We start from the raw sequence: 16,666 nt of genomic DNA, 5'->3' as shown, positions 1-16,666 counted from the left end.
GTAAGTGAATGTCTGATGAGTGAAAGGGTGTTTGGCTGGCTATGTGGAAGAGGTTTAATAAAGGAGGAAGAGGGGTAAATGGAGGTAAAAACAAAGGAAACAAAATAAAACAAAACCTGAAGCTTTTCTTATTCAGTTTCCTTATTTCTATTGTAGGAACGAAATTAAGAGTAACCTTTTCCTTCTCACACAAATATTTCTTTCTTCAACAGACAAATTAGAAGAGCTAATGGAAATATAGTGGATTATCCTATTTTTGCCCCAGATAGTGGTGTGACTACCAAAGTGCTCACTTACACCTTCTTTTCCATGATTGGGAAGTGTTAAAAATTACCATTGGCTTGTACTTCTCTGTGAGAACACTCAGTCTGATGTTAAACACCAACATTCTGAATCTCTTAGAATGATGAATTCTACCATATATATTAGCATGTATTCACGGAGAGTGTGATTAACCATCCTTCCCCAGTAGCCATCTATTCCATCTGACCTTCGGCTGCTTCAACTTTTCCAAAGATTCCTTGTTCAAAATCCAAACCAACCTAGTGCTCCTTGGAGATGAGTGTGTACTAGATTTTGAACCGTCAGCTCTTCCACACAGTCATTTTAGCTTCACCTGATCAATGAAGCGCATACCTGCAGTTTACAGGCAATGTTTTTACCTGCAATGTGGGAAACTCATGGATTCAAAGCCAGATCTGATTCTACATAATAAAATACTGTCTTCACTCTCCATGTGGATCTCAGAAGTAGTAATAATTATAAATATAACATGTATCTAGGCCTTCTGTCAACTATGATTAATTCATAAATTGAAAAGCTGAAGTTAAATTTAATCCAGTCAGAAGTCACAAGCCAATGCTTCTCATTTAGCACTCAAGAGGAAGTATAATCTACTGGCTGGGATTTAGGATACCTCGGTTCAATGCCTAGGACTGCCACCGACTCCTTTTGTTGCATTGGGCAGATCACTTATTCTCTCTGTGACTCAGTTCTCCATCTGTAAAAAGGAGATACCAAGCCTTCCTTCCTTCCTTCCTTCCTTCCTTCCTTCCTTCCCCACTTTGTCTGTTTGGATTGTAAACTCTTCAGGGCAGGAACTGTCTCTTATTATGTGTATAAAAAGCAGCTAGTACAATGGAGTCATGAGTGAAGCATAACAATAATATAAAGTAATACTTCTGTTATTTTCGTGGATTGATTTATCTTTTCTAAGTGTAACAATTTTTAATACAGCACTTGAAACTGAAAATCCAGGGCTAGGGTCCACTGCTCATTCTGCATGTCTTATATGAAGTCTGTATATGCATTGTACTAAATCTACTCTACCGGAATATAACAGTAAAATCCTACCCCTTAATTTTTTCCCCAATGGATCCAGAAATGTTTCCTAGAAATGTTACTATTTCTCTGATATCTCAGTCTGGTGCTTCAGAGAGATTCATCTTGAAGCCACAATACCATTTTAAATTCAGTAATAAAATAACTAGCCCCCATAAATACTTGGCCATGCTACTCTTTCAAATAAATGTCTATTCCACACCATCCTTTCATACAAGGTGAAGGGTGTGTTTACAGAAATTACACACAGTGTTCTGCTGGATACAAAAGGATGTGCTGTTATTAGTAGCTGGTGGGCCCATAAAGGTTTCTTCTGTTCTAACCAAGTTCATCATCATTCACACTTCTAAACCAAGTGCAATATGTTTTTTTACACCATATTGTCGGGAACAAAACCTCTTCTACTCTCGGGACTTACACAAATATCTCAGCCTGATCCCCAGCAAATGCAATCAAAACTCTGGCCATGTCCATTTAAGTTTAAAGGCTCTGACATTTTGGAGTAGTCTCTTTAGGTTACGTGAACAAATAGGGAGGTTTTGTGTTTCATTGGCTGAGGAGGAGTCAGGTTTTAGTTACTTGAACTAGGGTAACTTCTTTCATGGATCAAATAAGACCTCTTGGGGCTTCCTAAGTCTTAATTATTTTAGAGCTACAAGGAATGGTTTGGAAGAGTTTTGGAGAATGGGAAACATTCTTCTGGGATCACCTCACTTTGGAGAGCTTTTCAGCTGTGGAGACAGGATCTCAAACTTAAAAGCTCTCCAAAGCTCTACTTGGTCCCAAGCCAAATTTTCCTATAACAAAAGATGACTTGTGGAGGAACTATTACACTATATGCAACAAACAACTGCAACACTAAATATTTGAGAAGATTCACGACAACATTAAGCATTGTTAAAATGGTTTTTAAAGGTCAGCTTCTCACACTGAGAATCACAGAATTGTTCATTTTTGTATAATCACCGTAATTCCCCAAGTTAAAGTGACAATTATTTTCTTATACTAAACGTAAAAGCAGGCTTCATGGACATAAACAATGATTAACTTAGTAAAATAAAGAAGAGCATAAGCACAACTCTGTTATAGATTTGGCTGATAATCAGCAGGATTCTTTTTATTATTACACGGTTGTGATAACTCATTCTAATAATCTTGAAAAATGTTTAAATGGTGACAGTTTATTTATTTTTATTAATAAAAACATAATTAGGATATGAATTCAAAGCTTTGGGGGTCCTGACATCACTTAATGCCAGAAAAATATTTCAACACAATACATTATCACTCACCACTTAAAATAAATACATACCAGCACATAAGATTGAAGAAAAGATGGGCCTTGCAGCACATCCTGGATATTCATAGGCCAGTCTCTGGCAGACCATTATTAGGAGAGCAAATTCCTAAACTGAGGACCTCTTTGAAAAATGTCTTACCACCAGCCCTGCCCATTTATGACAACATGAACTCCACCTCAAATGCCTCAACTGATCTCATCTGTGGCACTACAGCATAGGAGTGGGGTGGGTCTCAAACCATTTAGGTCTCAAACAGGTCTCAAACCATTTAGGGTGGTCAGCATGGTCTTAAACTCTGCTCCCATTGACACCAATGAGGGTTTTTCCATTGACATCAAGTATTTTTGAAAATCCACCCCTTAAGGTTTTATAGGATAAAATAAACACCTTGAATTCCACCTGGAAACATACTGGCTGCTTTCTGTTTGGCAACAGAGCCCTTCAGTATAAAGAAACACAAGTTAGGCTCTGATTTAGTGGGGTTATTTTGTTGGCTTGGTTGATTTCTGTATGCAGATCAAAATCCAATATATACTTGAATATAAGGGGAAAAAACCCTGGTACAGTTATGTAACCCTCCCCCCATTTAAAAGTGTTTTCTTTGTTTTTGTTGTTGTTGTTTTTTAAAGACCCAGCCAACCTGGAACCATTACACATCCATAGAAGTTACACAAACCATCAGCCATACCCCACAAACCTTTACAGCTATGAGAAAAGTATACTCCAAGAGTGAAAGCCTGGTTCCATTGAAGTCAGTGGCAAAACTTCATTGGGACCATGATTTTGCCCCCAACAATCAAAGACACAATTAGAAACTGGTAAAAGCTTTCCCACAATAGCCAAACAGAAACAACGAGCATGATGACATCCTCTTGTCTTCCAATAGAAGCCCAAATCAGGGCTCCACATCCGCTCTGTAAAAGTCAACCCTCCAAAAGGGTGCCCTAATCTATTAAAAGTAATGACTCAATAATATATGTAACTTTGAAAAAAATGGGTCCTACTTAGATTCTCTCCTAATCCATCATGCTCCTTATTTATAGCATCTCAGCCTTAGATTGCAGACTCCTTGGGGCAGGGACCATCTCTTTGTTATATGTTTTATTGTGACTGTCATAGTGAGACTATGATAACTGCCCTAATGCAAAGAATAAATATAACAAATTCACAATCTCGACACCGCTGTCTCATCATTCTATGTTCAGGTGGGCTATTCACAAGACTGCAAAAGGAGAAAGAGAGACGCTGACTCAGGCCCAAATCTTGCAACAGTTATACACATTAATAATCCCATTGAACATTCTGTATTAAACATTTTAAAGCAACAGATTTAGTAGAGGCACGTTTCAATTAAGCACAAAACATATATAACAATCTATATACTTCATATATTTTCTTAATTACAAAATTATCTTCACCCTGTGGAAAATGTCTGGGTTAATGGAACTATAAGGTCATTATCTTCCCCCTCCCACACTTAGGTCCCTATCCTGCAAACACTTATGGCCCTGGGTATCTTTACACACATGAGTAGTCCATTGTTGAAACCAGAAGAATTAGAGTCATGAAATTATGAGTTATGAGATGAAAAAGTCTCATCTCCCCATCAGTAAAGAGAAGTTCTCTATGCTACATTTCTTAGTGCCTTGTATAGTTATGTTTTAAATGGCCCAAGGGATGGAGCTTCTACTGCTACTCAAGGGAGACTATTCCACAAGCTGATAGATTACAGTGTCAGTTGTTTCTGTAGAGTTGCTGGAGAATCATTTGCAGTGCTCTGCTCCAGCTTGTGCAATTTAAGAGTTCTGACCATTCTGCTGTTGGGTGCTGCTCCTATTCCAATGGAAACTAACAGTGTAGCACAGAAAATAAGACCACTTGCTTTAAGCTAATCACAGTTGCAAAGAAAGTACAAAAGAACGGGTTTTTCTGAAAGGGTGACTAGTTAAACTCGCCCTACTCTCTTTTGACAAGCTAACAGCTGTTTCCATGGCAACATGAGGAGCATCTAGCAAACTGCATTCTCAAAACTGTTATGTTGCAGATGGTGAGGTGGCCTGTGTGTGGTGCTTCTCCATCAGAACCTTATCCTTCAACAAGTTCCTGAATTTTGAAACAGGCTAATTGTGAGAAACAAAGTTTTGCAACTAAAAACAACAAAACAAAAACGTCAAGAGCTTGTCTACATGACAGAGTTGACCAGGTTTAACTTATGGTGTGATTAAAACTGGTTCAGTTAAAATGGCATGGACAGCCATATGGACATTCTTATTTTGGTTTAACCTGGTTTATTTCATTTTACAAGTGGGAACAAGTTTAAGCTAACCTGCAATAAGCCATTCTTAAACTGAAGAGTGTCTGCACAGGGATTTGCACCAATCTGAGTTAAACTGTTGCTACTTCTGCATGCAGACAAAGCCTGAGTGTTGTAGAGAGGGCCACTGTGAAGGAGCTGGTCATGGCTCCCTGATGTTCTCCCTAGCCTCATGCACAAGCTATCATAGCTTAAGGGTTGCTCTAAAATGTATCAGGGCTAATGGCCTCATGACCGTAGTCATCTGGGGATTGCCACAGCACATGGCTCTCCAGCCACACTCCTGGCTGGACTTCCCAGCCTTGATGTGTCCCTTGCACTGGGAGCTGACACAGCTGGGAGCTGTGTCAGCTCCCAGCTGACACTGGGAGCTGACACAGCTAAGAGGGTGGCACAGGAATTACTTTAGGCCTTCTGGGGAGCCCCATATTGCAAGTGTCCCCAGCAGGGGACTTGCAGAAGGTTCTCACTCCCTTTGTGCCATACAACTGAGAATCTGGCCCATTGTATTCCCCCCCCCCTTAGTGAACATCAATGAATTTGCTTTACTAAAGCTATGACACCTCAGGGAGTGTGGTAAGATGACTGCATAACTCGGGCATTTGAAAGCAATCATGCACCCAAAAAGTGTGGATAACCAATATAATATATAACAGCACGTTTTCTGAGCTGCTTATCATTCGGTACAGCTATATCTTTCCTGAATGTGTGCACACACACACACACGACAAAAGAAAAGTGCTAGTGACAGAGAGAATTTGCACTGGGGTAAGCAATACAAAAAATACACCCATAAAGAGATCTGTGTTCCCACCACAAGCTAAGAATAACTCCCGCTGGAGTCATGCTCGGGGTGCGGTTATACTGAATATTCACATGTCATGGGTGCATAAGTGCCTCCAATATAGACAACCATACGTACCCTTTAGAGTCAAAAACATAAATCATGTACTGCAGTGAAACAAGTCATCACTCAACAGTAAATGTCATACCAAACTCTATCTCCGCACTCTCTCTGGATAATTCTTTCAGGAGCAGCAGCTGCTGAGAGCAGATATGTAGCCGTGTGAGCAACTTGGCTCACATCTAACGAATCAGGTTTGGTTTTCATTTAAAGAATTTTTTTAACTCGATTTTATTTAAACAAACATTAAAAGCTTTCAAAGGGATTCAGCTGTAGTAAGAGATCAAAGCTGTGGGTATTTAGGCTCCTTATTTTATTGGAATGTTACAATTATGTTAGTAAAGATTTCCATTCTTTTGTTATAATTTTATGGCACAGCCCCAGGAATTAAAGAGTGAGCTCACCTCTGCCCCAGCAGTCCTGGCAGAAGAAGCTTTCCTCTGCCCAATTATCCCCTTAGGCAGTAATTGCTTGATTTTAGCGAGCATGGTATAGAGGGTCTTGTTTTGGATCTTCCTTTTTACTCTACCCTTACATGTCCCTCCACTACCCACTAGACCTTGCTCCCTTTCACCAGACTTAATCACTGGACCTAACTTGGTGAACCTGAAAGATAGTCTCAAAAAAGTTTTTGTTTCTGGGTTTAAATTCTGAAACATACTGTATTCTGTTCTTCCACGTACAGAGAGAATTACTTTTCCAATATATCTTGGGACAGACAGAGTTGGGGACAGATTAACTGGGGATTTCTACAAAACAGTAGCACCCACCACGCAACAAGGCCACCGAATCATACTCAAGGTTTATGCTCTCATGGAGTGTGACTGAAAGTCATCTCACATACAAAGTGGAAAGTCTTTGGGGATATTCAAGAAAAGGTTGTGTATAAACCTGAGCAGAAATGATGCACTGACAAAAGCAGTCCTGCAAAATGCAGGGGTCACTTTGGCAAATCCCAGAGATAGTGTCTGGCCCCACTTAGTATTTAATTAACTTTGTATTATTTATTTATTTTGCATCAAAGTCATTTTTATTTAGAATGAACAGTTTAAAAAATATAAAATAAAAGAAAATACCTTTCTGCCATTACTTACAACATCTGGTACCATATAATGTTTTATTCACTTTTTTCAGGGAGGGGCAGAGTTCTTGAATGTTAGTGGTCATGAAAGCAAGTGATTATTTAGCCTGGCTGCTGCAAAATATATTCCAGACTAGTGCTGTATTGTGGAGGGCTTCTGGCCTGGTGGCTGGTTTTGTGTTGCAAAAATCATTTCAATTCAGTGGATAAAAGTATGCAAGTGAAATCCATGAATTTTGTGGCATGAAACTGAAATGCGTATGAATTACCTTGCACACGGAAGGAGACAATACTGTATGCCCCTTAAATTGACCTACAGCATGTTTGTTGCTCCAGAGATGAGATAGTCAAGTGCAGAAGATTTCTTTGTGGTATGATGAGAACAAGTATACACAAGGAAATTATACTCAGCACACTACATTTATTTCACAGAAGTACCTAGCAGGATTGGGTCTTTAGGAATTACTCACATGCATAACTTTAAAAAATGTAAAAAGAAAAGGAGTACTTGTGGCACCTTAGAGACTAACAAATTTATTTGAGCGTAAACTTTCGTGAGCTACAGCTCACTTCATCGGATGCATTCAAAGCTTATGCTCAAATAAATTTGTTAGTCTCTAAGGTGCCACAAGTACTCCTTTTCTTTTTGCAAATACAGACTAACACGGCTGCTACTCTGAAACCTTTAAAAAATGTGTGTAAGTCTTTGCAGGACCATGGCCACAGTTTGCATACTATGTATATCACATATAGCAAATTGCAACACTCAAGTCTTAACTGTTTCTAGTATTAGATTACAGTTTCTTTCAGGATACTATGATACTATTTTGTTTGTACCCAGTATAGACTCATAAAAAGAGAGAGATTCATTTTTAATGAATTGAAGGCAAAGGTTATGTGATTCTACTGGGTTGCAATTTGTTTAATTCAATATGGAAAAATCTAGCTAGATTAAAAAAAAATCACTTTGATTTCTGCCTTAGAAAGTCTGGCAAAATTTCTAGTTAACAGAATTTCTGCTGCCTGCTGTTTGTGTTCCAGGTAGAACGATACTTAAGAATCTCCAAGAATTGTTGCCTTCGGGCTTTGTAATTACTTTCTATGACCTTCCTGACAAATGCCAATTAATTGATTCTCATGTGAGGCAGTCCTTATTGCTTATAATTTGTCATTCAAAATTAAGTTCAAAATCAGATGGCAACTAAGGTGCAATGAGTGATACCTTAATTACTGTTGTTTAATGTGTAGATATAAGTTCTGGCTACTGTAATAAACATAAATTACTTATGAATATTTTGGACACGTTAAAAACCACTGCCATGCCGAAGAAATCTTGAAAAAGGTACTTGGTGATACAACATCTTCATAAATATTCTGTATTTCCTTTTCAATGCAGTTTAGCTTATGAGACTTGACAAAACCAAGCCCAAGTCGTACAACCTACACTCAAAAGCTCTGCTGTCTTAATAAAAAAAAAGAACAAAAAAAACGGCAGGGGAGAATGCAATGTGTTGCTTGTAATCCTCACTCACCCACTACAGTAACTGTGCTTTTTAGGATTTTTAAAAAGTACAAATAGATTTTCTGACTTGACTGCAATTTTGGAGAGTTCATCTTTGATTTTTATTTTTTAAAGTACTCTGATCATAAATTTGTATTAAAAGATAGTACACTCTGCCCTCACTTGCTGTGTAGTAGTCCAATCCTTGCTTCCAATATTGGGGATTTTTTCTGAAAAGGGGATATTTTTTCATTTGTTCTAGGATGCAATAAGCCATAGAGAAATTAAGGTTATGTTACTTTCGTAAGGCTTTTCAGAAGACAATTGAAATGACTGTACCAATAAGAAGTAGTAGAAAGTTTAAATGGCTGTAAAGTTTGCCAGTACAGACTATTGTCAATAGTACTATCTTGATAAAGCACCAAAATCCGGGGGGACAATAAATAAAAAAATTAATGGGTGCTTATTAAAAAAACTGTCTAATCACAATGATTTCCAGGACTCTTTCAGATCTCAGAAAAGTTCAGTTCACAAAAATATTGGGACAGATTCTCTGTTCATTTTCTGCTAGATGCAACAGACATGGAAAGGCAGAAATGGAGCTGCTTGAAGATCCCTGGTTCTCTACCCCATCCCCAGTGCACGTTAGAGCAACCAAAGGACTCCTTTAATTTGTATCAGCGGGCAACAGAACCCCTAAGGGATCATCTGCCACCTGGTGATTCATAGATTTTGAGATCAGAAGGGACTATTAAGGCTGCGTGTCTGTCACGAAGGTCACGGATTCCGTGACTTTTGTGATCTCTGTGATTTCTGCAGTGGCCCACTGCCAGTTTGGGTGTGGAAGGGAGCTCAGGACTGGGGCACTGGATTGGGGTGCTGGGTGTCGCTTAACTTGGGGTGGGGCGGGACTCCCCAGAAGCGGCTGGCATGTCCTTGCAGCTCTTAGGCAGAGAGGCCAGGGGGCTCTGCGCACTGCCCCCACCCACAGGCGCCACCCCTGGAGATCCCATTTGCTGCAGTTCCTGACCAATGGGAGCTGTGGAGCTGGAGCTCGTGGAGGGGGGGCAGTGTGCGTAGCCCCCCAGCCTTCCCTCCCCCTAGGAGCTGCAGGGATATGTGGAGCTGGGTACGGAGCCTGCCATCCCTCCCCTGCCCCAGCACCAGCAGGAGTCCTGGACTGCATGCTGCCACCCTCCCCAGCACCCACGGTGCCCCCACACCGCCCCCTCCAGAGAACTCGCCGCCCCCTTGTCCCAAGTTTTCATTAGGGGTAGATAGTACAATAGTCATGGACAGGTCATGGGCCGTGAATTTTTGTTTACTGCCCATGATCTTTTAATGACTTTTGCTAAAAATACCCATGACTAGAATGTAGCCTTAACTATTATGTTCATCTAGTCTGACCTCCTGCATAACACAGGTCAGAGAATTTCATCAGTGATTCCTCATCAAGTCCATGAATTCTGGTTGAATGAGAGCATACATTTTCAAAAGACATCCAATCTGGATTTAAAGACTTCAAGTGATAGAGAATCCATCACATCCTTTGGTAAACTGTTAACAATTTATTATTTCTTGTCTGAATTTGTCTACTTTCTGCTTCTGTTACAGATCTTGTATGTAGGTACTTATAAACCATGATCAAGTTACCTCCTAATCTTCCATTTATTAAGATGAATAGACTGATCTTCTTTAGTCTCTGACTTTAAGAAAGGCTTTCCCAATCTCGAATTATTCTTACAGCTCTTCTCTGAAGTCTTTCCAGATCCTCAACACCCTTTTACAAGTCTCAGTAAGTTCACTGGGAAGCTTCCTATTTATATAAAACTTTCTGGAGTTCCTTGCTTTAGGAATACTCAATTTATATGCTTTTGACTGCTTCTAAAATTGTGTCAGTTTCCCGATGCCATATGTTTGTTGACCCAGAAATGTCAAACATATTTGAATTTCCAGATTTATTTAATATTCATATTCAACTGTGCATTTATTGGTAAATATTCCTAATCAGCAAACAGTTAAACTAAAAATCACTTTTCTGTCTGAAAAATCAGGTATTTACTGTACTTACAAAAACCAACAATAATGGGAATAAAGAAGTTAATGAAAAAATATATTGGTGTCTATCTTTTCTGCTTTGTTTACGTCGTGCAATTGACATCATCAGGAGAATGGTCGGTTGCACTGTTTCCAGGGCTCAGTCATTCAGTTTCTCCCTTGCTGAACAGCCGCTTTTGAAGATAAACAAGATATAAAATGTTTTTAAAAGGAAGTTCTATTAAAATGCCGGGCATGCTATTTCAAGGGTACTCATCAGAAATTGATTTTTTTAATTTATCCATTAAAAAAAAAACCCTTTCAAGTTGAATGTTCCCTTTAAATAAATAATAGTACGAATTTAAAAAAAGCATCACTATGTCTGTAGCTAACGGAAACAACTTATTTTTTTACTGGCTACCCACATCAGAACTAGAGGCATCCAGACTTCCCAGTTGTTCTCAGTTAATGGGAAAACTAGGAAATCAATTATAGCCAAATGTCAGATATATCAATTATAATGTCAGTATGCCTAATTTGTACACTTTTGAAATTTGAGGGCTACATTAGTGAACCCTGGGCCAAATTCAGGCCTGAAGCAGGGATAACTACGGTTGATTTCAGAATGATGTATATGGTAACAGATAAATGTAAGTGCTCTTAAAGTTTAATGGAATGTTGAGTGGTCTTTAGAACTTTCACATGTGAAAGGCACTTTCTGAGGAGAGGAAAGAAAATCAAGGTTCTAGAGGGTTAACCTCACATCAAAAAACGTGCTTGTTTCTAACTTTCCAGATATATTGGTACTGACTCATGTCTGTTGATTTCTAATTTAAAACAGTTATTGGACTTTCAGCAGGCACAAGAAGCGTGTGAATGTCTTGATTTCATCATGTAGAGCGGAAATGTGATATTTTCTATTTCTAAATCATTTTAATGAAAATCTGATTTGGGAAAGCTCTCTAAGGGAAAAAAGCCAAATGTATTGGTCTGATCATTTAAGTTTTCATGCTTTAGGATAGCACAATGTAAGTGATGAACAATCCTCAAGATGTTAGAATCTTGAGACATCCAAAATCTATCCAAATTACATGAATACCGGACCCTGTTCTGTACTGATTGCACAACCAGAACTTCTAAAGGTGGGAATTAAGCTATCATTTTGCAAAACTGACCTAAAAAGTGTCACAAGAATGACAGCTTTCTTATGCTGGTTTAGCACTTCCATTCCATGCCAGAATCTGGAGATATTATTTATTTTTTTAAAAGTATCTGAATATTTCAGAAACTTAGGGTTGATATGAGTGCAGTTCTTAAAAAAGGATTAAGTGCCTGCAAGGTTTTTTTAAATTATATTATTTTATGCATACAGGCACAGGGTTAGTGACACAGGCCACATAGCATTTTATGTCAGTGCATATGGGACTCAGTCCAAGCTCAATAACTTCAGTGCTCCTAAATCACTTAGGTGTTTTAGAAATTTTCACCCTAGGGATCCTAAAAATGGTTTTAGAGATCTATCTTTAGCCTCTTATTTCTTGAAAATTTTGGCCTTTTTCCTGTGGTTTCCTCAGCCTTCTGCTCCAGTGTGAAAGTCAGAATGCATTTTTCAGCAAAAACAATTTCTCCCCAAGACATAGCTGAAAGAAAAATTTAATTTTTTAATTCCCATATAATAGATTTTCTTCTAAATCAGACATTAGCCAGTCATTTCCTGGCTCCCTTCCTTTAACTGAGAGAAGCTAGTAGATGGCTTCCATTGAATACCACTGCTGTCCATAGCTAAAGAGGCAGGTCAATCTTGCAGGCCATTTCATGTCTGCTAGAGATTAACCACAGCACTTCTGACCATGTCTAGAGTGTTCTCTGGAAAATTTATATTTACAATTAAAAATAATTCACTCCTCTAAACCAGGATTAGGACGTCTAACTTCCATCTCATTAGCACAATAATAATAAAAGATAATTACTATTAGATTTTGCTTTGTGCACAGTAACTATGGCACCTTTTTAGTTAGATTAACTGATTAATCTCCCAAACTGGACCTAAGGATGACTATGGTGTCAATGTGTGTGCAACTAAATTAGCTTGATAATTAACAGTATCATGCCACAGTCTTTTAATTATACCATTTTAATTATGTTTATAGGCACAGTATTATTACAAATCATGTTGGACTGTTGGTTGAAAAGAAAGTATACAGTGCTGTATGAAATTAAATATGCACTTTAGATCAAAATTACGCAATTAAGTGTAAATTAATAAAAATATTATGACAAATAAACAAGAATGCCAAAAATAATTACAAGACGCTACACGTCTCTAAAGCTATAACGTTGTGTGATATAGTATGCTATTTGAGAAATATTCCTAGATACGATCATGTAATTAAAGACATACATACACAGAAGGGAATAAAGTTCTGTGTGTAACCTTGTATTTTCATAGATTCATAGATACTTAGGTCAGAAGGGACCATTATGATCATCTAGTCTGACCTCCTGCACAATGCAGGCCACAGAATTTCACCCACCACTCCTGCAAAAAACCTCACACCTATATCTGTGCTATTGAAGTCCTCAAATCGTGGTTTAAAGACTTCAAGGAGCAGAGAATCCTCCAGCAAGTGACCCGTGCCCCATGCTACACAGGAAGGCGAAAAGCCTCCAGGGCCTCTTCCAATCTGCCCTGGAGGAAAATTCCTTCCCGACCCCAAATATGGCGATCAGCTAAACCCTGAGCATATGGGCAAGATTCATCAGCCAGATACTACAGAAAATTCTTTCCTGGGTAACTCGGATCCCACCCCATCTAATATCCCATCACAGGCCATTGGGCCTATTTACCATGAATATTTAATTACCAAAACCATGTTATCCCATCATACCATCTCCTCCATAAACTTATCGAGTTTAATCTTAAAGCCAGATAGATCTTTTGCCCCCACTGCTTCCCTTGGAAGGCTATTCCAAAACTTCACTCCTGACTTAAAAGTGACTAACTGTAGCACCTTAAAATTCTCTTCATTTTGCTTTTAATTTGGAATAACTAAATAATGTTTCTAATGAGATACATAAGTGCAAAATACTATGGGCAGTCAGTGACAAATGGCTTAAAGCAATTGTTGACCTAACTGATTGGGAACATAAAATTTAAAGTTGGAAGTGTTAATGAAAATGGTCAGTTGTTCAAAGACATCCTTTTGAATGCCCAAAAAGCCATGATTCCACAAACATGAAAAAGGGACAATGGACCAAAAAAAAAAATCCTTCCCAAAAGGAGCTGTGAAAGCAGTTAAAATACATAGAAAATTAATATATAAAGAATGAGAAAAAAGGGAAGTTAATGGCAATGAATATAAATTACAAATGAAAAAATGTAGGCAACTGATAATGGAACGAAGGGAATCAATGAAATATCAGTGGTCAATAGGATTAAAGACAATAAGAAGATATTTTAAAAGCACATTAGGAACAAAAAGAACCCTAGGTCTGGCACAGATCCAGTGCTAGATGCAGATGGTAAAATCATAAATAGTGGTGCAGAAAAGGCAAAAATGTTCAGTGGATATTTCTGTTCTGTATTTGGAACAAAGCAGGAGGATCTATCCATTCCATATGATTTTTTGAATGGAAAACAAAGTTTACCATCTGTAACAAAGGAGGACATGAGGCAGCATCTGCTAAAATGAAGCACGTTCAAATCAAGACACCAAGCCCAAATAACTTACACAAAGGAACTAGCTAAGTTGCTCTCTGAACCACTAATGTTAATTTTGAACAAAACTGGGGAAATTCCAAAGGATCTGAGGACTGCAATGTAATTTCAATATTTAAAAAGAGCAAAGGAATGACAATAAACTATAGACTGGTTAGCCTGATGTCAAAACGAGGCAAAATAATGGAATGGTTAATTTCGAACTATATCAACACAGAATTAAAAACTAAAAATATAATTAATGCTAGCCAACACGATTTTAATACAAAGGAGGTCTTGTCATATAAACCTATTATCTTTTTTCGACAAGATTCCAGGTCTGATTGGTAAAGGAAACTGTGTAGGGAGTGGGGTGTGGGTGGTCAGGCACCGAGCCGAAAGTCAGAGCTGGTGCCAGCTGCAGAGCCAAAGGTCAGAGCCAGAGAGAGCACCCGGGGTAAGGTGTATGAGCAGGGAACTGGAGTGAGGCAGGAACACAGGAACCGGGAACATATGGGAGTCTGGGATAAAGAGGACAGGAATAGAAGCAGAGGCAGGGTTCAGGAGTCAAATAAGCAGGCCAGGTACACAGTATCAGCCAGCCAGGGATTCCTCTAGTTGCTCAGACAACTTCCTGTGCCTTTTTCTGGTTTAAATAGAGCTTCCCAGCCAACTGGTGGTGCTGGACATTTCCCCCAATCAGGACATTCATGGGTGGGGCCCTTTGTGAGATAGTACTTTGTTGGCTCCCTTCTCCAGTTGTTAGTCGAGCTGCGGGTGGCAGCTCTGGTCTGAGCACTGCCTGGGTAGCTGAATTTGAGGCCTTTGATCCTTCACATAACTCCCTTCCCTAGTGCACCCTCAAGGCAGGTGTGGGCTGGGTTTTCCAGGATGGTTTTTGTGAAAGGCATTTATCAGGTCAGGAGCATGGACATTCTCCACCAGTTCCCAGCAGTGCTCTTTAGGATCATAGCCTTCCCAATCCACAAGATACTGGAGTCTACTTCATCTGATTTTGGCAGCAAGGATCTCATGGATGATGTACACCTTGTGATCTTGAACATGTACCAGTGAGGTGCGTGGTTGGGAGCAGTGAAAGAATGGGTCCAGAAGCTGGGGCTTCAGGAATGATATGTAGAAAACTGGGTGTATTTGGAGAGCAAGTCAAATTCAAAGGTAACTGGATTAATTTGCCAGTGAACTTGGTAGGGACCAGGGATCTGATAGTCCAATTTGCGAGATAGCCTGTTTGTGAGTAGGCTTTTTATCGAGAGACATACCTTCTGGCCTACTGAAAGGGTGGGCCTCTCCTGCTGTCAGCAGTCTGCATATTGTTGGTATCTATTCTCTGCGTCCTTCAGGTGAACGTTTACATCATATTGGGTTTGACTGATCCAAGGCTGCTGGGTTGTGGAAAGTTGTGGGTTGCTCCAGGTAGAACGAAAAGTGGAGCCCATAATTAAAAAAAAAATATATATATATATATATAGGACTTTGCCCCAGTGACGCGTGTTCTGCATTACTGTATGCAAACTCAGCATGGGGCAGAAGCAAGGACCAATCATCCTGGTGGAAGATTATGTAGCATGGAAGATACTGCTCTGGGATCTGGTAGGTTCTCTCTGCTTGATCGTTAGTTTGAGGTGGTAGGTGAAGGAGAAGGAGGAGCAGATGCTCAAAATCTGGAAAGCTTCTCACCAGAAGTGGGAGATAAATTGTGCACCACTATTGGAGATGATGCGGCTATGGGAGGCCATGGTGGTGGACATCTTGGTCCACTCAGACCCAACTGGTTTTCTGGGAGGAGGGCAGGCCAGTGCAGGGGATGAGATGTGCCATCTTTGTGAGGTGGTCCACTACTGTCAGAATGGTTGTGAACCCATTGGACTTGGGCAGTTCTATGAAATCTGAGGCAATGCCTGTCCAGGGGCCAGGTGGAATCTTGAGGGGTTGCAGGAGTCCAAGGGGTTTATTGTGCAGCACCTTGGAGCAGGCACATACATTGCAAGAGGCCACATAGGCCTGCACTGTGACCCTCAAGTGAGGTAACCAGAAGACACAAGAGATGAGGCACTGAGTTTTTAAAGTGTCCAAAATGTCCTACCAGGGTTAGTCATGACACACTTGTAGGGCTGTAGTCCTCAGAGGCCCAGGGGGAACTTATATATGCCCTTTTACATAGGTTTCCTTATCTGCGACATCATTTAGTTCTTTACTTATGGCTCCCTGTTCAACTGGAGGGATCTTATGGGCCAAGGCTGATCTTATGAGGATGAGAAGATCTTGTCAGAGAGCTGCACCCAGAAAGTTATGAGGCTTGAGGATACAGGAAGTTTTCAGGCTCAAGTCCTTTAGGAAAGCATAATATTCATCCTTCTGGGACAAAGCATCAGCCTTGCTATTTTTGGTTCCTGGACAATAGGACATTTCAAAATTAAAGTGTGAAAATAATAAGGTCCGCCGAAGTAGTCGTTGGTTGAGGGCCATAGC

The 16,666-nt window shown here is 39.6% G+C and overlaps 1 protein-coding gene across 2 annotated transcripts in view; it reads right to left on the bottom strand.

Moving 5' to 3' along the window:
• The window catches only part of AGMO (alkylglycerol monooxygenase), a 265,665-nt gene that overhangs the window by 53,336 nt on the left and 195,663 nt on the right, over nt 1-16,666 (bottom strand). Inside the window, exon 13 of one of the 2 annotated variants that reach the window (XM_074943356.1) lies at nt 10,572-10,673. The exons of the other annotated variant lie outside the window; for it this stretch is intronic. Within the exon in view, the coding sequence (XP_074799457.1) occupies nt 10,644-10,673 (30 nt within the window). The 3' untranslated portion in view covers nt 10,572-10,643. Of the gene's footprint in view, nt 1-10,571; nt 10,674-16,666 lie in introns of those variants that run through there. 2 annotated transcript variants of the gene reach the window in all.

Source organism: Natator depressus, chromosome 2, assembly GCF_965152275.1.
Source record: "Natator depressus isolate rNatDep1 chromosome 2, rNatDep2.hap1, whole genome shotgun sequence".
Lineage (NCBI taxonomy): Eukaryota > Metazoa > Chordata > Testudines > Cheloniidae > Natator > Natator depressus.
Note: the sequence above shows the minus strand (reverse complement) of the source record. Positions and strands in the feature narration are given on the sequence as shown.